The sequence below is a fragment of the Sorex fumeus genome, unplaced genomic scaffold (genome assembly GCF_029834395.1).
Source record: "Sorex fumeus unplaced genomic scaffold, SorFum_2.1 ptg000007l, whole genome shotgun sequence".
Classification (NCBI taxonomy): domain Eukaryota; kingdom Metazoa; phylum Chordata; class Mammalia; order Eulipotyphla; family Soricidae; genus Sorex; species Sorex fumeus.
Genome location: NW_026606064.1, coordinates 19,127,589 through 19,147,906, shown reverse-complemented (window position 1 = coordinate 19,147,906; position 20,318 = coordinate 19,127,589). Strand labels below are relative to the sequence as shown.

The window sequence follows — 20,318 nt, the reverse complement described above, 5'->3', positions numbered from 1 at the left end:
AGTCACCTGCAACTTCCCGTCAGGAGAGAGAGAGAGAGAGAGAGAGAGAGAGAGAGAGAGAGAGAGAGAGAGAGAGAGAGAGAATGGAGATCTGGCTTCTGGCCTGGAGGAGGGTCTGGCCCAGCAGGGGCGTCTGTTGGTGTCTGAAGTTTAACCAACACTGACTGGGCGGCTTCCGAGGCTCAGACACCTTCATGTATAATTAATCCCCTCCAAGCTGTGCTGTCAGGGAAAATTAAACGCAATCTCTATTTTAGAGATGAAGAAGGGGAGCCTTGGCTCCCAGCTCACCTGACTCCATCCTCCTCTCGGCTTCCTGGCCGAGGGCAGTGGTGAGGAGCTTTTACTCCGTCTGCGGTCCTGAGGGCTGAGCACTGGAGGGGGAAGCCACCCCCAAGCAGAGCCACGCGCTGAGGGGCCCATTTCATGGTCCCTGGGTGGGGTTTCTGGCATCATCTGCCAGCCTGGGGTAGAAGCCTGGGGTGGGGCGGGGCACGTGGTTGTTCTCAGGACTGGGCCAGCCTGAGCATCCCTCCCTCCTGCTCTCTGTTCTTGCCCTGGACCGGAAGGGGCAAGTTCTGAGGGCGCAGGGCCTGAGCCCACAAACTCTCTGCCTAGGAAGCACGTCTCCTTTCAGGCACTCCAGGACAAGGCTGCACTAGCCCACCTGACCCCCTCCTGCTCTTTGTTTACCCTGGCAACCCCCCCACCCCCCACCCCATGGGGCCATCAGGAGAGCAACGGCGCCATCTGCTGGGAAGACTGGACAAGTCCAGCACCGCCCCCTGTGGAGCTGGCCAATGGTTCCCATCCTGGGTGGATTTGGTCCTGAAAAGAATACAGATGCTGAAGGGTTATCATGTCTATCTCTTTACCTGCTTTCCACACTCAGTTCTTGTCCAGAGTGATCATTTCCAACTAGTGTTGTCACTCTGGACCCTCCTCTATCTTAACTGACCTTGTGGTAATTTCCAACCATTCACCAGTCTTTCTAGCCCGTTTTCCCTGGCCTTGGATACTGGTTTCATGTTATTTTTGTTAATATCTCACAAATGAATGCAGTCATTCTGTTTTGCAAACCATCATGCCTAAAGTGAGAGAGAGAGAGAGACAGAGAGACAGAGAGAGACAGAGAGAGGGAGGAAGAGAGTGAGAACGTGAGCGAGCGAGTGAGAGAGAGAGAAAGGGGAGAGATGCCTGCCATAGAAGTAGGCTGGGGTGAGAGATGGTTTGGGGGATGGCAGGAGGGAAACTGGGAACACTGGGTTCTGGGAAATTACACTGGTGGAGGGATGGGAGTTGAAACATTGTACTACTGAAACCCAATCATGAACAGCTTTGTAATGCTGTATATGGTGATTCAATAAAATTTAAAAAGTAATACTAAAAATGTTAAGCTGGGTCTTAAAAAAATCACATTGATTGGATTTAAAAAGTCAGTCATCTGCCTTTAAAACTTCAAGAAGAGGGATGGGAGGGATACTGGGACTCGTGGTGGTGGAAAATGGGCACTGGTGGAGGGATGGGTATTTGATCATTGTATAATTGAAACCCAAGCACATTTTTACAACTGTACCTCATGGTGTATCACTAATAAAAATTAAAAATAAATAAATAAAACTTCAAGGAGAATTTAATGAGTTATTAAGCAAATAAACATTTAGAACTTGAGGTTCTTTTTTTTTTTAAAAAAAGGGAATAAATAAAATAAAAGAAAAAAAGAAAAAACTCTGGGACAAGAGGCCCCTTCTGTCAGAGTACCTTTCCAGAAAGGAAAGAACCGGAACACCCTTTTTATCTGGCAGCAGGATACAGTACCATTACGGGATACCTATTATCTGTGAGCTCAGGTGTGGGAATATAGTGGTTTAAAAAGTGTGCTGGAGTTTGGGGCAGTGAATACACAGGATGTTCGGATGCAGCGAGCTGGAGGAGTGACGAAGAGACACATTTCTTTCGTGACTTGAGCTAGCGTCAAGGGCCCCCTGGGCACTGCTGCAGAATCCTTGGGGGTTTGGGGGCTAAGCCAGGGTCGTGGGAAGGCTGGTGTAGAGTATGCTGCATGGCTGCATGGGCCGCGCCCAGGGTGAACCCTACCAGCTGCCCTCCAGCTGTTGGGGACAAGGTCCCCCACACTGGGAAATGCTGATTCCTGAGCTCCAGCAATAACAAATGCCAACACCTGTCCCTATGCTAGAAGATTCTCTCTCTCCCCCGGGCTCCAGTGGAGAAAAATGTGTGTGGTTGGGAGGCAGCTGTGGGCAACCATTCCAACCATTCCCATGTCCCCCAGACCCCAGAAGTCAACCAAGACCAGAAAGTATGGTGACTGGAGGGAAGAAAAATTCTTTCCCCCACCCCACTTAATTTTAACACCGTCGTTACAAAGTTGTTCATGATGATTTATTACAGACACTCAAGAGTCCAACACCAATTCCACTACCGTCACCTTCCCTCCACCATAGCCTCCAATTTTCCCAACGACCCCTAAAGCCTGCACCTGTAGCAGTCCCACAATCATTTATTCCATATTGCTTGTTCCCATTAGATGGCTAACAGAATGATCAAAAAAAATGATTTCTGTAGGAAAAAAATAATTGGTGAAAATTGTTGTATCTTGGTGGGTGAATTAGGCTGCAGCGAGCCCAGATCCCTTGGCAAGTGCTGGAATGAAAATGATCTGAACCTCAAAGGGGATGGATTTAGGACGAGTAATATTTTTTAGAAAGTGAATTCCATCAATCAACCATTGTAATCAAGTTGGTGTAATTCCTCTTTCCCTCCTGATTCTCATCAGATGTCCTGTGCGCATTTGGGGAAGGAAGTCAAGCCACCATTCATTGGGCAGCTGGCTGCTGAGGATACAAGTTGAAGAGATATTTTCTCTGTCTTCCAAATGCCCTCCCCCCCACACCCACACAGTCTTCCTCTTCTCTTCCTCCATGAAGCCTGTTCCCAGGAGGGCAGCTGGTTCCATCAGCCAGACAGAGAGAGCAGTTACCCGCACTGGGGAGGTGTTGATGGCTCTGCCTGTCAACTGCTCCATTTCCGGGCTCTTCTTCCTTGTGAGTTCCAGGGAGCCACATGACCGGCAGGTCCCACACCGCATCTCCCAGTTTTAACTTCTCGGCTCAGTGCAGGGCACAGGGCTGGGGTCCAGGTGGCTAAGTAAGGCATGACTTCTGGGGAACCTCTTCCTTTCCATCCCCTCCCCAGGGCAGGCTGAGAGCGTCATGGCGAGTGGGCAGTGTTTTCGGGATGAACAGGTGTAGCCACAGAACCAAATGACTCTGGATCTCTCCATCATCCGCTGGAGCAGAACCACCTAAATGCTTCAAGGCTTCTGTCCCGCCAGACTGACAGGGGAGAATTCAATCATGGCAGACTTAGCGACTGGGCTCCTGAGAAAGCCGTCTCCAGGGAACATCCTCGTAATAGTGACCATCAGGACTCTCAGCTGAACAAGCCAAAGGAACACACCAAGCTGGAACCTACTCTGGGCTCCTTACATCCTACCTGGGAGTGGTCCCTAGAGCTGTAGTCAGGATGTGTGTAACAGTGATCCCAAAGTCCCTGATATGCCAAAGCCTCGCTCTATGCATTTAACCACGAACTGCTTGGGACAGTATTTTATCCCACTGTGTATGTATCAAAGACTCATGATAAGATACTAAGAGCCAAGCAATGAGAGAAAGGGCCAGATATTTGGGTCTTTCCCACAGGAGCTGGTTCTGTTTGAGGTGGGCACCATGCCCAGCACCCTTTATAGTCAGGCTCCATGCCCTGGTGTTACACATTACCTGAGTTTCCCCTGTTCTGTGCAGTAAGCTCAGGAGATGAGGTTTTTATTCTTCTTCATTTAAAAAAAATATTTCCACCTAAAAGCTACTGGCTGTCTGGTATTTTGAGTTTTTCAGTGGCTGAACATTGAAAAGAAGGGTATTGAGCTTTCAATGACTATCCAATTCAAACAGTTTCCCATTCTCTCCCATGTGCTGTTGACGTTTGTGCAACTTTCTTTTTGGGTGCTTAACATTTCTGCGTTTTAATTGTCTTTTTTTTTTTAACTGTCACTGTCCTCTCATTGTTCATTGATTTGCTCGAGCAGGCCCAGTAACATCTCCATCATGAGACATGACTTAAAAAATTTCCTAATAGTCAGAAATTAGGAACTAGTGGGCCACAGGACCCTTATCTTCGAGAGAGGGCAACTCTAAAAGGAGGTGTCTGTGAAGTGAGAGTGTCTAGGGCTTCTGCCCCTGGCGATGATGGACTTCTTGGCTTCATACATGAAGGTGATGACGTGCACCACCTGGGTTTAAGATGAGCCACACGCACAGCCCCCTGGCTCTTGGCAGCAGTTGTACTGACGCGTGGCCTCCTTGCAGGCCTTTGATTGTGGGCCACTGTTGGAGCCACATGAGACACACAGCTCATTGCCAGGCCACCTGCAGACCAGGCCCAGCTGCTCTACTGATCTCTGGGGGTTGCAGCGCAGAGGCAGCACCTGGGGGAATGTTCCGGATGGTGACCTGTGCCCACAGGGGGTGGGTGAGGTTTACTATGAGGAAAGGTGCTGAAACTGGAAACCAGTCTAGCAGAAGAATCTTTTGACTCAGGTGACTGGGGCTGGTGTTTATCAGGACTGATCACAGATGTCTCATTTCTCTTCTCTTTCCTGGTCTTGCAGTACCAGTGGAATTATCCGCCCTCGTTATTTTGGGGTGAAGACCAAAAGCAGTGCTCAGGGACAAAGCCTGAGGAGCCAGTCCCTGCAGTGCCCACCACGCTCATCCCCAGGGCCAGAAGCAGTGGCCAAGATGCTGAGTGCTCAGGATGGAAACCTGGCACTTCTCAGACCCAGCCATGCTGGGTGCTGCTGGGCCTACTTCGGATACCTCCAGGGCTACACCAAGAGGTACCCAGGTACCATACGCTAGAGGGTTCTTGCACATGAAACGCATGTGTCCCTGAACCCTGAGATCCCCAAGGGGGCCCATCTGACCTCTATAACGTTAGGTGTAACTGCACAATTTGCCTAGCCAGGAGGTTTCCAAACCAGTGTTTACACCTGCCGTCCTGACCCCTCACCCAGCTAGCCAGTGTTGACAAGGGCCTTTCAGGGTCCCTCCCACCTCCATCTCCCTCCCAATCTTCAGGGGCAGTGCAGCAGTACTCATCTTTGAAAGGCATGAGGGAGAGACTAGGACAGCCCACTCTAAGACACTCCCCCACCACCACGCTCATCCCCAGGACCAGGAGCAGTGGCCAAGATGTAACTCAGCCCATGTGTGGCTGGAGTATGGGATCCCACTTGGAGAAGTGAGTGTGCAGAACCACACACGATGCAGTGCTTCAGGGAAGCCAGCCACACTGGCTGCAGACGCCTGTAGCGGCAGGAAGGGGGGCAGTCAGGCCGAACGGGGCATCGGCCCACTCCCGCATCTTCACCAAGGCAGCAGACTAGCCCTCAAAGGGACAGGTGTGTGGGAGGGCAGCGAGCAAGAGTGCTGACACTGGTTAAGGTCACCTACCTGCCATGCGGCCATGCTGCACTCCTCAGGTTCATCCAAATGGCCCAGGCCCTCACACCCGACTCTCTGGTTCAAATTCGCTTTTTCTAGATGCCTGTGGGGGGCCCAGAGAAGAGGAATCTGGAGGTCCCAAGCATTGAACATGTCACAGAACTTTTCTCTGTCTCTCTCTTTCTCTGTCTGTCTGTCTGTCTGTCTCTCTCTCTCTCTCTCTCACACACACACACACACACACACGTAACTCTCATTTCCCATTTAAAGGAACCACAACTTTTGTGTGGATAAGTAACAGAAGGCTTATGAAGTAAGAAGTTAGCTCAGCAGAGAGCCTGGGAGTTTTTTCCTTTTGACACTCTTAGTGTCAAAAGGGGGTGAACTGGGAGCAAGTTTATGCATCACCAACTTTGGCTGCAGTATTTTCCCAACAATGATGCTAAAGTCACAGGACAGAGACCTGCATGGAGAGAAAAAAGCTAGAAAAATCTGGACCCAAGTCTTGGTTTGCTGTTGTTTGGGGGCCAAACCCAGCGATGCTCAGGGCTTATTCCTGGCTTGGCAGGTGACCCATGTCTTAATGAGGTGATTGGCCAGCAGGAGGAAGGAGGGAGAAAGCAGGCTTGCTGCCACGCCCCCCAGCTCGGGCAGAGGACAAGCAAAGTGCAGTCTTCCCCGCCCCATCCCTCCCCCGATAAGCAAAGCTATTTATCACAGATCACTGCTAAGTGCTTTCAGGGACACTGTCACTTCCTCTCCAGATATACCACTATTCCTGTGAATCATAGAGAAACAGGAGTGGCACAAGATGGGGGCTGAGAAGTCCAAGGACACCCCAGTGGTGGAGGAAGGGTCTCTAGTCCACTTGCGGCTACGGCAGCACCTGGGGCCAGGATCAGGGTCTGGGTCCTTCTCTCCCGCTCCTTCCCCCTTCTGTATACTCCACAACTGCAGTCAGTGGGACAGACCAGAGGCGAGACACCGGGAAGTGGGTGAGCTGTGTCAGGAAGGGCAGGAAGGGATCCAAACACGCCGAGTCCCCACGACACAGGCAACCTGGTTTGGTCTCTTGCTCTGGAACAGGCACCTGCTGACCGTCAGCCTACGTGCCGGAGGACCCAGGATAGATGCGAGGGTCGTGCCTGATCCAGGGGCTTCGTAAGGCAGGAGCTGGGAGACTGGACGACTGGACTGAGGCAAGCACAAAGGCCATGGGAAGGTTCTGGGACTCGTCTTTATTTCCCCTCACTCCCACTCCTGCCCTTGGGGGCGGCCGGGCCCCTTGGCTTGCAAGGTCTGGGGCCCTTTCTGATGCCCTGTGCTGGTGGGGAGGTGGCCACAGGGCTGAAGGGGCTTGGGGAAGGCTCTGGACTCTGGGCAGGGCTGTTTGCAGCCCCTGGCCCTGCTCTCTCGGGGGCAGCTCCGCTGGAGAGGCAGGAATGCTGGCGGCGCCAAACTTGTTGCCCCGCCACGGTCCTGGGGCTGCAGGAAGGGAACCTATGAGCCCCGCTCAGCGTTGTGCCTGGGTTATCCCATCAGCCGGGTGCAGGCAGTGGACAGCCGACAGTCCCTCCACCACTGCAGTATGACGTGGTACCCGGTGCCTGTGCAGGTTCATGCTCCCTGGCTTCTCACGGAGAAAAGGGAGACGAAGGAGGAGGAGGAGGATAGCGAAGAGGCCAGGCTGCTCCTGTCCTGCAAGTGGGGCAGCGCGACAATCCTCCACAGCGGCTGGGAGCTCAGTAGCCGACCTGCGGCGGGGACACGCCCGGGGGGACAAGGGCAGTCGGCCGGCTCATTTGTTGGCCACGGCGGAGAGCTGGTCTCGGATGCGGCCAAGCCCGTCGAGCATGGTGTCCAGTGTCTCCTTACTCAGCTCCATGGTGACCGCTGTCACGGACGGTTTGTCCCCACACAGAACGGGGTCTTCCTGGATCTAAAGAGAGAGCAGGAACCCGGGTCAGAGCAGCCACGCTTCCCCCTTGTGTGAGCTGTGCGTGTGCTGAGTGAGTCACGTGTTTGCTGAGTGAACTGTGTGTGTGCTGAGCTGTGTGAGTTGAGTGAGCAGTTGTGTACTGAGTCATGTGTGCTGAGTGAGCTGAGTCGTGTGTGAGCAAGAGTGAGCTGTGAGTGAGTCGTGTGTGCTGAGTGAGCTGTGTATGTACTGAGTGAGCTGTGCATGTGCTGAGTGAGTTCTGTACGTGCTGGGTGAGCTGTGTGTGAGCTGTGTGTGTGCTGAGTGAGCTCTGTGTGTGCTGTAAGTTGTGCACGTGCTGTACATGTGCTGAGTGAGCTGTGTGTGTGCCATGCCGGTACTGAGCTGTGCCTATGACATGTGTGTGCCATGTGTGTGCTATATGCCCCCTGCAGGGAGGCAGTCTGCCGGCAGTCAGGAGGCATCTGAGCTGGGAGTGCCCCTGATACAGGGAGAGGGTGGAAAGGAAATCTGGAAATCTCAGCAGCGGGGCCAGTCTCTGTTGACAGGGAGCACTGGGCAGGGCTCTGTGGGCCGAGCCCTAGTCAGGACACTCCCCTAAGAAGACATTCCCTAGGTGCCCAAGGCTGTGGGCACAGTCCACCGGGTGGCAGAGAAAATATTATAACTCCGTGTTCAGATTTTCCATCTATTTTTTTAAATGCAAGAGTTATTAGAATTTAGGAAGCCAGCTGCTGGAGGCAATCTTCCTTCTTCACTCTGACAGGTGCTGTGACTCTGGGTGCCGGGCAGTCAATACGGAGTTCCAGGCATCTGGTTTTTATCTAGACAAGCTTGCAGGTGGAGAGGTGCCATAAAAAGCTTCCTGCAAGGAACTGTACGGGGAAGATAACACCAGGAGAAAACAAAGGACTGACATCCGTCATTTCTCCAAGTGCTAAACTGTCAGCCGCCTCACAAACCGGGAAGCCTAATCAAACAGGGTCTCTGGGGGAGGGGGAAGGGGGCACCAGGGCACCCAAGGGACCGAGCAGGTGGTCTGAGCGCTCGGCTCCGGGGGAAGCTAAATCATCCCACAGTGTAGGGGGAAGGGGGGGACCTTGAGCCAGCAAGGTACCGATTCCAAGTCTCATGACTGGCGTTTCCAATTTCCACTGTTACGATGACTCCAGGGGGTCAGCAGAGTAACTCTGGGAAGAAATAGTCACTAGGCTGTTTCTGAGCCACACCCACCCAACCGTGCTCCTGGCACTGTGCTCTGGGATCACTCCTGGTGGTGCTCAAGGGGCTGTATGTGGAGCTGGGGTTCAAACACTCAGGCCAGCTGCGTGCCAGGCAAGTGCCCCACCTTCTGTCCAATCTCTCCAGCCCCACCATTCTCTGTTCTTAGGTGAGAGACGCCAAAGCTCTGGAGACTGGTGCTTGCGCAGCCCGGGTTGGGTGGTGGTGGTGGGGGTGTGGACCCCTTCTGGAGGCCGCCATACCTTCATCTGGAGCAGGCAGGTGGGGACGGCCATGCGGCTAATGCTGTCCGAGGCGGTCTTGATGTCCACTCTCCAGTCCAGGTCCACCAGGCGCGGCAGGGAGACTGTGGAGGGGACAGCTCTGCTCAGTGCCCCGCCCACTGTGCACGAGGCTCCACAGTGTGAAGGGCACTTCTGAGCGGGGACGGGCCTTTGGCTTCACCCCCCGCCCCCGTGGCAAGCCTCAGGGGAAAAAGACAGACAGACAGACAGGACCCAAAGCCCCCCATCCTCCACCCTGGGCTTCTGGGGCTCCGTGGTGGTGGTCCTGCCAGGCTCCAGCCCCCACACCTGCCGCTCAGGTGCCAGGATGGAACGAGACTGGCACCTGGTTGAGAAGCTGAGCTTGCGGTGGGCTGCCGCACCTCCTGGGGAAGTGTGTGTGTATGGGGGGGTGTCCTAGGCCAACCCGGATTGCAGGACCAGCTGCCAGCATCACTGTGGGCACTACTCCAGCACTCGGGTAGACCCGGGGCAATGGAGGGGCCATTGATGAAGCGTTACCTTCGCAGTCTGGTTATGGGCCCATGCCCAGCTGTGCTCAAGGGCTATTACTGCTGGCACACTGCCTGCAGTTCCTGCCCTGTGCTCAGAGCACACGTGTTCCTGGGGCTGGAACCCAAATACCTGCGTGCACAGCAGGAGCTCAGCCCCTGAAGCTCAGTCCTAAATATCTACTTTTATCTGACCTTCTGAACGTTTTATTTATGATCAGTTGTTTTTTTTCCACCCTCCTCTCCCCTCCTCCCAAGTGAAAATTCAATTATTTGAAGTCCTTCACTTACCCCCCTTCCCCCCCCACCACCGGGGGATATTTTTGGTTTTAAGGTTTTGGTTTTTAACAATAGATCTGCACTATATTTAGATGATCACGGGGAGAAAATGAAAAAGCAGAATGCACATGACGGCTACAGCTGGGTGTGGGCTAGAATAATTCCCTTCACTCTCTGGTTAAAGACACTCTCAGGGACCATGGCTGGCCAGGAGGGAGGGTGATCACGGTACTCACTCTGATTGTTTTGGGCTTCAGTTCTCCAAGTAGCTCTGTGTGGGAGAGAGAGAGAGACAAAGAAAAGGCACGATGAAAAGAAGACCCCAGGGAAGGCCCTTGGACTGGAGCCTCAAAGCTGTAATCATCAAAGGAGGAAGAAAGGCCCTAGGGCGGCTTCTCTCCAAGAGGTGGATCCATGTGTTTTACAAAACTCCATGAAGGGAAGGCAGCTTGCTTTCACGATTTCGGAGGGGAAAGCAAAGTCGGGATGCACTGTCTTCCTACTGTGCTTCTCGTCCCAGAGGCAAAGCCTAGAAAGGACAAGTGACCTCCCCTCCCTGAGTCTCTGCTCCACACACCTCACAGCCTGGCTAACACACTGCAGAACAGATGGTCTAATACGCCAGCAACGACGGAGCTGATGAGAGGTGAGCAGGGTCGGCACAGCACACGAGCACATCTGAGAATGCTTCTGAGCCACAAACCCCTCAGCCGTTACCTGCTAATGCCCAGCGGAGTTTGGACTCAATTTGCTGCTAGCCAAGAGTGAACTGGTTCTGCCTAGATTCTACGAGTCTAAAAGGCTTGACCTAGCCAGAAAATTCACAGGAGAAATATAAATGACCGCTGAATACATGAAAAAAATGATCTGGCATAGTAAGTATCAAAAATATAAAAAAAAATAAAATCAGGTACCATCTGTCATAAGTGAAAGTGGCAAGGGGTGGGGTGGGGGGGATGTTAAGAAACAATCCCTCCCTCACCAAAAAATCCCACCAAACCCTCGGGGCAGGTGAAGGTGTGGACAGAGGGGCACCTCATGCCCTCCTGGTGCATGACTAGTGACGCCATTGAGGAAATGAAGCCAGAGAAGAGCTTCCACTCCAGTTGGTGACCAAACATGGGAGCTAGGCTCTGCCGAAGCCCTGTTTGCCAAACTGAAAATCACCAAAAGTCTCAACACCCAGCATCCATGAACTGCTTAATTAAATTATACCGGGTTTCTTCCCAGAATCCACATAGGTGGTAGAATAAACACTGCCAAAGGTAAATAGCTATTGATCGGCAACTCATTTGTGTTAGTGCTGTGCAGCGGACACAGGCATGCTGTAACACGGTCTGCTCCACTGCTTGCAGCAACACTGAATTTCCTCGCCAAATACTAGAATGGCAAAGACTCCCAGGTCCTGACTCCTGATGGGCCTCCCCAGGAAGGAGCGCGTGCCGCTGGCCCCGCGGCGTTCTCTTCCTTCCTGCCGACCTCCCCAAGCAGGACTTCCCAAGCCGCCTCTGACTTCCGGGGCAGGGGAGACTCCCACACTCACACGTGTTCCAGGATGATCTTCGTCAGCAGGTTCTTGAGGCTCTGGTGGAAATCCTCGGGGAAGAGAGCCAGGATCGCCTCGGCGGAGGTCAGGTTGCGGAAGACCACCAGGCTGGTGAGGCCGTGCAGGGCCTGGAGCAGCTGCGGGGGACACAGGGTGGCCCTGGGCCAGTGAGGGGGACGGGCGAAGGGCAGAAGGGTAGGGAAGGGCCTGATCCACCACCAACACGGCCCCCCGGGAGACTGTGGGGTTGGATGCCGTGTCTACCTGCTGACCCGGAAAGCTACCTGCCTGCCCACCACTCTGCGCGGGGAGAGTACAGGGTGAATGAGCCCCCTCTTTTCCGTGGAGGTGCAACTTCCCTACCTCATGTATAGCGGCTGGGGGTGGGGGAGGGAGAGTCGGCAGTGACACCAGGCAACTCGGCCCTGATTTGGGGACACCCTGCGGCCCCCAGCTGACCATGGCCTGTGAGGGGCCCTGAGCTCCCTTCCAGTACCCAGAGTGGCACTCCCTTAACTGAACTGGCTCCTGGGATCCCTGGGCTGGGCAGCAAGGACCCGCAGGCGGTGGCATGGCCTTGCCTCGAAGCTGTCAGCAGAAAGGACGCAGAGCCAGAGCCGATCAGAACCCTGAGCGCCACCCTGGCCTTCTCCTTGCCACGAAGTTCTCCTGGGGCTGAGTTAAAAGCTGTGGGTGGTCACCTGTTGGCTGCGCGGTTTTCTCTTGGGCCAGGGGATGCTACAATTGGGCATCACCCAGCAGGGAGGGGTCCCTGGGGGTGTGGGAGTCCTGGGAGAAGAACCCTGCTCCCTGCTCCTCAGGGGCGGCCTTGTGGGGGCCGGGGCGGGGGGCGCTCCCATGCTCTTCCACAGGATTCCAAGTCAGGGCCAGCTGCTCACGACAGCGCCACTGGTGACCACACCGGGCAGCTGCACCAGCCTGTTTTCCCCACTGCCACCTTCACGTGTTCTAGGTGACAGCTGGCACCCAAGTCCTTGCCTGGGTGTCCCAGAGGAAGTCCCCCCCCACCCTGGCTCCCTCCCACCATCTCCTGCCTGCCTTTTTGCCCTCAAGAGTGGATTTCACTGAACAAAGTTCCCAGGTAAAACTCAGCAGTGTGGGCCTTGGAGAAGTTCCCGTTTCCGACACGTGCATGGAACGCTGGGACGCGCCATCCACGTATCCCGCGCAGCTGGCATTGCCTGACCCTTTCTCACGGCCAGTGGCTGAGCTTGGCAGAGACCCAGGAGGACACCTGATCTGTCCTGGGACTAGTGATATCTGGGAGAAACTGCCCTCGGTGAGCTCACTGACCATGGAGGAACCCCGACAAGCGGCAGGATCAGAGAGCAAACTTTCCCCAGGCTGGCTCTGGCCCCCACGATCCAGGGCACGGGTCTGAAAGGGAAGCCATCAGGGGCTGTGGCTTGGGGATGAGGACTTCCAGGGACCCTCAGGGCACAGGAGCCTCTCTGCACACTGACCTGCTCGGCCTCCGCCCGGGTCACTGACAGGCTGGAACACGTCGTCTCCAGCAGTGGGTGGGCGCCGGGGGCTGCACTGGAAAAGCTCTCTCGGCACAGCTGCCGGACAACATCTTTCGAGGAGGCCTAGGAACCAATCCACAGACGGGAACAAGGAACAAACTCAGACTGCGAAGAAACACCCACGTTTCAGAACCACACACAGCCTCGGTCATGGTGGGGCGTCTGTGAGACTCCAGACAGAGGTGCAGGGTGCACTTAAGTGTCGGGGAAGGTAGTGCCCCCCCCCCCCCACACACACACACCACCACTGCCCCCTTTCCAATGCTTGGGGACCATATGGTGTACTGGGGATAAAATCCCAGCAGCCTTGCTTGTTTGATTTTGGACAAAAATCTGGTGATGATCAGGGCTTATTCCAGGCTCTGTACTCTGGGATCACTCTTGGTGATGCCTGGGGACCATACAGGGTACTGGGGATAAAATCCTGGCAGCCTGCGTGCAAGATAAGCACCTTCCTCTCTACTACCTCTCTGCCCTCAACGACAAACAAAATTTTCCAACTAAAAATTATAGTAACAAAAAAGAGGGATGGATGGAGGGAGGGAGAGAGGGAAGGAAGGAAGGAAGGAAGGAAGGAAGGAAGGAAGGAAGGAAGGACAGTAAACAGGCTCAGCACTGAAATGCAAGGACAGATGAAAGAGTCCGTGAACTGGAAGAGAAAACAACGTAAGTTGCCTGGTCTGAACAGCAGAGAAACCAACAGAAAGAAAGAGTAAAGAAAGCCTCGGGGGTCTTTGGGGCTATAAGAGAAGATCTGACATCCATAGACTGTAGTCCTGGAAGGTGAGGATAAAAGAGGGCTAGCCTGAAACACAATTTATAGAAATAGTGGCTGAAAGCATCCTAAATTTAGTTAAGAGATAGAATCTCATAAATTCAAGATCCCAAGTAAATGCTAAACAAAGAAATCTTCAAGACACATCACTGTCAAAGTCTAAACAGTTAAAAAATAATCTCAAAGAATCACGACGATTCTGTTGTTCGTCGATTGCCTCGAGCAGGCCCCAGTAATGTCTCCTTTGTCCTAGCCCTGAAATTTCTTTTAAAAGTGCCATATTAAAGGTTCTTTCAGGGTTAGAAGAATGAGACCCATCATTGTTACTGGTATTTGACATCTTCGGAACACCACGGGGAGTTTGCCAGACTCTGCCGTGTAGGCAGGTTACATCTGGTAGCCTGCCACTTTGTCCAAAGTAAGAATGAGATAATAAGATGTCGTGGCCACAAATGCAGCCACACGCTTCCGGGAGCTGGGTTTTATATCTCAAAGGAAAGAATAAATATTTAACCATGAAGGAAAGACAATTATAATGGCAACACATTTCTCATCAAAAAACCATGATGAAAGGGGCTGAAGTGATAGCACAGCAGGTAGGGTGTTTGCCTTGCACGCGGCTGACCCGGATTCGATTCCCAGCATCCCATATGGTCCCCTGAGCACTGCCAGGAGTGATTCCTGAGTGCAAAGCCAGGAGTAACTGGAATATGGTGTCAGGTAAAAGTATCCTTTAGGATATCAGGAGAGTCTGAGAGGAAGGTAAACTAAGAAACTATCTTATATGACACACCTTTAAAAACCATTAAGAGGTGCTGGAGAAATAGTACAATGGGTAAGGCACTTGTCTTGCACACAGCAGGTCTGGCACCTCAGATGGTCCTCTGAGTCTACCAGAAGTGATTCCTAAGTACAGAGCCAGGAGTAAGCCCTGAGTAGTGCTGGACGTTGCCCCCAAACCAAGCATTAAGAGCCTAGAAACAGAAAGCAAACAATAAGCGAATACTCTCTGGAACACTGGAAGAAAGACAATGTGACAAGCATGAATAAACACAACAGGCTTGTTTCTTGAATGTCTGGATTTCCTAGAGGAAACTGTTATACTGTAATAGTTTCTCTTATTTGGGAATGTAAAAGAATGTAAAGGGGAGTAAGTTTTCAATACTTAAACACTTGAAATGATGACAGTGATTAACTGCTAAATTCACATGTATGTGTATGCATGCCTTTAAGTATGTATCTAACATAGTAACTACAACCACCACTAAAAAAGCCCTAAAGAAATGCATTTTAAAATACCAAATGATGTATCAAAGTAGTTTTTAAAATGTTCAGATAACCCACAGAAAGTCGAGAAAAGGAAAAAGAAAAGGTTTAAGAGCAGAAAAAAAATTAAAAAGTCAGACTTAAACCTCACATAAGCAATACTATATTAAATGTAAATGGCTTAAATATACCAAGTAAAAACAGAAACTAGGTCAGAGTGATAGTACTACAAGAATGGCATTTTCTCTTGCATATGGCTGACCCAGGTTCAATTCCCTGGCATCCCATACGGTTCCCCAAACACTGCCAGGAGTGATTCCTGAGTGCAGAGCCAGGAGTAACCCCTGCACGCTGGTGGGTGTGGCCCAGAAAACCCTTCCCCCAAAACAACAACAACAACAACAACAAAAACCCAAAAAAACAAAACAAAAACAAAAACCTGAAACCCATGAACCGGCAGACTGAATTTTTAAATAGTGACTCGAACGCTTTTTATGAAGAAGAAGTTTCTTCAGGGTCAGACAGACAATATAGCAGATTCATCCTGCAGACCTGGATTCAATCCCCCAAGCTCTGCCAAGAGTGATCCTTGAGTGCAGGAGTAAGTTGAGTACAGCTGGCTGTGTCCCCAAAGCAACAAGTAAACAGCAGACAAAAGTCCTTCCAAATGATGTATCAGTTAATATATCATTATCTTTATAATGATATAGATAATTTTGCCATACCACGTAAACATTATTCAAAGGAAACCTAGAGAGGCTGTATTAATGAAACAGAGTTCACTGTAAAGGAAATTACCCCCAAACAGAGAGGAACACCATAGAATGATAAAAGGTTCTATTTATCAGGACAACCTTCTAGACATGTGTGCAACTTGCAAGAGCTGCAAAAGATGTGAAGCAAAAAACAAACTGACTGAAAGGAGACACAGAGATAAATCCATAAGCATAGTTGGAGGCTTTAACACTCCTCTTTCAACAACTGATAGAACTAGACATATATTCACAAGGATATAGAAGATGTCAACAGCACTATCAATCAATCAAAATGACATTTACGCACACTCTGACAAGTAGCAACAGTATATTTATATCCCTTTCAAGTGTCTGCTGAATATATACCAATACAGGAAATACTCTAGGCCATAAAACAAACACCAGCAAATGTCAATGAAATAAGAGTATATTATTAGGAACTAGAATGGAATCCAGAAAAAGAGGAGGAAAATAATGGCAATGGGAGGACATTTTTCTTGGTGACATCAAAGTCAATATTCTGGTACTGGTGTTATACTATTTTTTTTTTTTTTGGGTCACACCTGGTCATGCACAGGGGTTACTCCTGGCTCATGCACTCAGGAAATACAGCTGCCGGTGCTCAGGGGACCATATGGGACACTGGGAATCGAATCTGGATTGGCCACGTGCAAGGCAAACGCCCTACCCACTGTGCTATTGCTCCAGCCCTACTGGTGTTATACTATTGTTTTGCAAGATAGCAGGACTGTAGTAAATAGGGTAACAGGAAAATGGATCACTCCACATTATTTCTAACAACTGCCTGTAAGTAAGCCTGTTAAGCATCCAAAATTATAACTTTCATAAAATGTTCACCAAGAAAAAGAAAGCATAAAACAGAACTGAACTACTGCTGTGTAATGGAAAGCAAAAGAAGTTTGACACAAAAAAATCATATGCTATATCTATTTGGGGGTGGGGGAAGCCACACCTGGTGGCGGTCAGGGTTTACCCCTGGCTCTGAGCTCAGGGGGGAATCAGGGGACCTTATGGGGTCACCGGGGATCAAGCCACTGTCAGCTACGGGAAAGGCAGGAGCCCTATCTGCTGTAGTTTCACTCCAGGCCAATGCTGTATCATTTAATGCACATTCAAACCTGGGCAATATGAAAATGATGGTGTCAGAAATAATGATAGTGATTACTACTCCCAAGGAGAGCAAGGGTAAGGAAGGCGCAACAGAGGAACTTCTGAAGTGCTGAACTTTTGAATCCTTTTTTCTTTAGTGCTGGTTACAAGGGCATGCAATAAATTATTAGACTGTGCCTTATGATTGTGCTGGGGTGATAGCACAGCAGGCAGGGCGTTTGCCTTGCAGCCAACCCAGGTTAGATTCCTCCATCCTTCTCGAAGAACCCAGCAAGCTATTGGGAGTATCCCGCCCACACTGCAGAGCCTGGCAAGCTACCCCTGGTGTGTTCTATATGCCAAAAACAGTAACAAGTCTCACAATGGAGACATCACTGGCACCTGCTCAAACAAATCAATGAACAACGGGATGACAGTGCTACAGTGCCTTATGATTTGTATACTTTTATGCGTTGTGCTTTTCTTTTTGTTTTTTAAAGAGCTTATTAAATAAATGTCCATTCGATTAAAGGACACTGAGATGGGAAGTGCAGAAAGAGGCCAGAGCAGCTAAAACGAGTGAGAAGCACCGTTCCGTGAGTGGAGAGCTTTGAGTTTCAAGTCCCAGCTTTGTTCCTTCTTCATTAATTCTAAAACAACTACTTATTGAGTAAATAACAACAGTGCAAGATATCAGGCATGGTGAATTCGAATTAACATTGGGGAGGCATTAAAAAAAAAAGAGGGACCGCTGCATGAACCAATGATGACATCATGATGCCACTAATTGTTGACTGTCAAGATCTCTACCCTTTTACACGCTGCTGCTCTTTCCTAAAAAAAAAAAAAAAAAAAAAAGAAAAGAAAAAGAAAAAAAAGTTCTTTATGTACCCTAAATTCTTCTAGAAAAGGCCAGAGGCAAATAAAAGCAAAATGTTAGTACTCCAAGTTCCACGAAAGAAGTCAAGCTGTTCCTTCTTCTGCAGAGGAAGTCAGAAGTTAAGCAAATAATTCCAACCCATCGATTTCCTCTGATCCTTACAAAGCCCTAGGCGCACATCCCTTCCACCCTTTTAATCTTTCATAGGCTTCTCAACAGGATGTCGTGTTGTCCACGGCCCACGCAAGTGCACAAAACGTGGGACTGTGGAGGAGAGAGAAGACACAAAGCCCTCGCGAGGGCCCGGGTGCAGAGAAGGGGCGTTCAGCAAGGCAAGCGTGGGGGAGCAGGGCGACAGCACCCTGGTGCATCAACCCCGAGGGCATGCCCGGGACTTACACCGCCTCCACCCCCAATGCTTCAGTTTACCTTCAGCAGCAACTGGAGCGCAGCAAAGTGTTCCGCTGTCAGCGTGGCCATCTTCCCCGGGTCATGTGACCGCGACCCGCGGCGGAACGAGGTCGCGTGACTCCTCCCTCGGTCGCGAGGCATGCCGGGAATTGTAGTCCGCAAACCTACGCCTTGTAGTCCTCAAGCACCTGGTGGTCCTCAAGACTCCGGGGTCAAGATGCATGTGAAAGGGATAGAAGATTCCACCTCCCACCACCAACGCCCCCTACCTCCCGGGTGCCTGGAGCACCCAGGCAATGCGAGGCCCAGGGCGCGGGAAATTTATTTATTTTGCTGCCTCTTTACAGGCTCTAGAGGAGAAAGTTGTGCATTCCTTTAAAAACACACTGATTGGGGGGGGGGGGGAAAGAACCTGAAGGCACCTTGGGAAAGTCTCCGTTGTGCAGTGATGAGCGTGTGTGTACATATTGGAATTCTTGGAATTTGCCTCTCACCACCTTCAGAATGGGAAATTGCTTCCAAGTGTCTAGCCTGCTTTCTGTCTGAGGGATGGGAGGCGCTGGTATAGGTTGCCTTATCCCGGGAGGAATTGATCGCTTACAGTAGAGTTTCATCATAGGTCACCCCTGTGCTGCCAGGATGTTCCAAGGAGGGGACAAAGGGGAAAATCTCACGTGGGTGGCCGCAGTATCAGGCTGGCGTGGGGGTGGGGGTGGGGGTGGGGTCAACAGTGGGAAGTGAGAAGTGAGGAAAATAGAGAAGTAACAGAGAAAAGAAAACAGTGGGATTGAGAAACACTGGCTTAAAGTATTTAGGGGTTTTCTCATAGCCAGCGCAAGGGAAGGTCTGTTTGAGGAGCAGGGGGAAATACTTAGGAGAAGGGGTGAAATGAAGATATTCCCTGGGAAGCTCCCTTAACTGTGATGCAACGGGGTCATTTATGGAAATAATCTTATTCTGTAAGGTAATCTAAATGACTGTAAGAAGGATTTTGAGTGGGAAGTACAGAATTCTGGCTTACCCAGTCTTCAGAGGTTCTTTCCACTGAAATTGTGCAACAATGGAATTTTGTTTTAATTTATTTTTATTTTGGTTTGGGAGCCACACTGGGGGTGTTCTGGAACTATCTTGGGGCTCCCCAGAATTGCTTGGGGACTGTGCTGTGCCCAGGCTCCAGCATGGAAAGTTTGTACTTTGAGGGAACTCCTGAGCCCTGGAATTTGGTTTTGAAGGAACCATCTGCCTCCTTTGTCTTACAATCTCCCAATGGATCTTTCTCTCACACAATTTTAGTGTCTGGCTGACACTTTGCCTCCTACCAAACCCACATTAGTAGTGAAATTTGGCTCAAAACAGGTTTGGATAAATCCAAGCCCCCAAAAGATGATCTAATTGTGAAATTCCAGATAATGCAGAGTTTCTGGGATAATCTACCCTCTATCCTCTCTGTCTCTTTGTCTTTCTTTTCTTTACCTCCAATTTTTTCTGTGAGAGTGTTGTCTAAACTCAGTTTATCTTAGGACAAAACATAACTGGATTAGATTTGAGAGACACACATAATCATAGAGTTATGATTCTAATATGCTCTCTCTCTCACCCCCTCTCCTTATCCCTCTTTTTTTCCCAAGTAGAACTGGATTCTTGTTTTCTGCTGTAAACACTGTAAACCTATGGACTGTCTGTGTCTTAGGGCCAGCTCAAGAGCTTGAATAAATTAAATGTTTGTTAAAGTACACACACAGCACATACACAACACACACAAAATACCCTGCCACCGATGTGGTTTGACTGAGATTAATTTCTGTCCGTTTTCCCCGTGCATGTATTTTCTTATTATTTATATGACCATCTCTTCTTGCCTTCTTTTTGAAAGATGGGCAATGTGAGTGCCAGCCTCCAAAATGACCCATGATCTCTGAATCCGGTATTCATACCTCGGTGGATCCCCCCGACATTGTACTAGGGTTAGTGTGTATGACCAACAGCAGCTGACAGACATGATGGTGTGTAAATGCTGAAAGCAGTTATAAATGACTAACTCCTGGGTGCTCTCTTGTCTGCCTGCTCTCTTTTTCTGGGATCTCTTGCTTTAGAAAGCAAACTGCTGGGGTGTGGTGTGAACAATCTTTGGAGTTGTTCAGGGCAAAAACCTAAAGTCTCTGGCCAATCATCAGCAAGAAACAGAAGTCTGCCAACAATCTCTTTACTGAGTTTAGAACCCTAGCAGAACCTTGAGATGACAGTGGTTTTATTGAATATTCTGACTAC

At 50.5% G+C, this 20,318-nt stretch overlaps 1 protein-coding gene across 1 annotated transcript; it reads right to left on the bottom strand.

The window, feature by feature from the left end:
- Positions 1-7,269: 7,269 nt before the first annotated feature.
- Positions 7,270-18,179, bottom strand: COMMD9 (COMM domain containing 9). The gene is made up of 6 exons (XM_056132647.1): positions 18,069-18,179; positions 12,791-12,916; positions 11,304-11,443; positions 9,997-10,031; positions 8,949-9,052; positions 7,270-7,464 (listed from the first exon to the last, which is right to left on the bottom strand). Exons 1-6 carry the CDS (start codon positions 18,117-18,119, stop codon positions 7,324-7,326), a joined length of 597 nt encoding a protein of 198 aa, XP_055988622.1. The 5' UTR covers positions 18,120-18,179; the 3' UTR covers positions 7,270-7,323.
- Between the last annotated feature and the right edge of the window lie 2,139 nt (positions 18,180-20,318).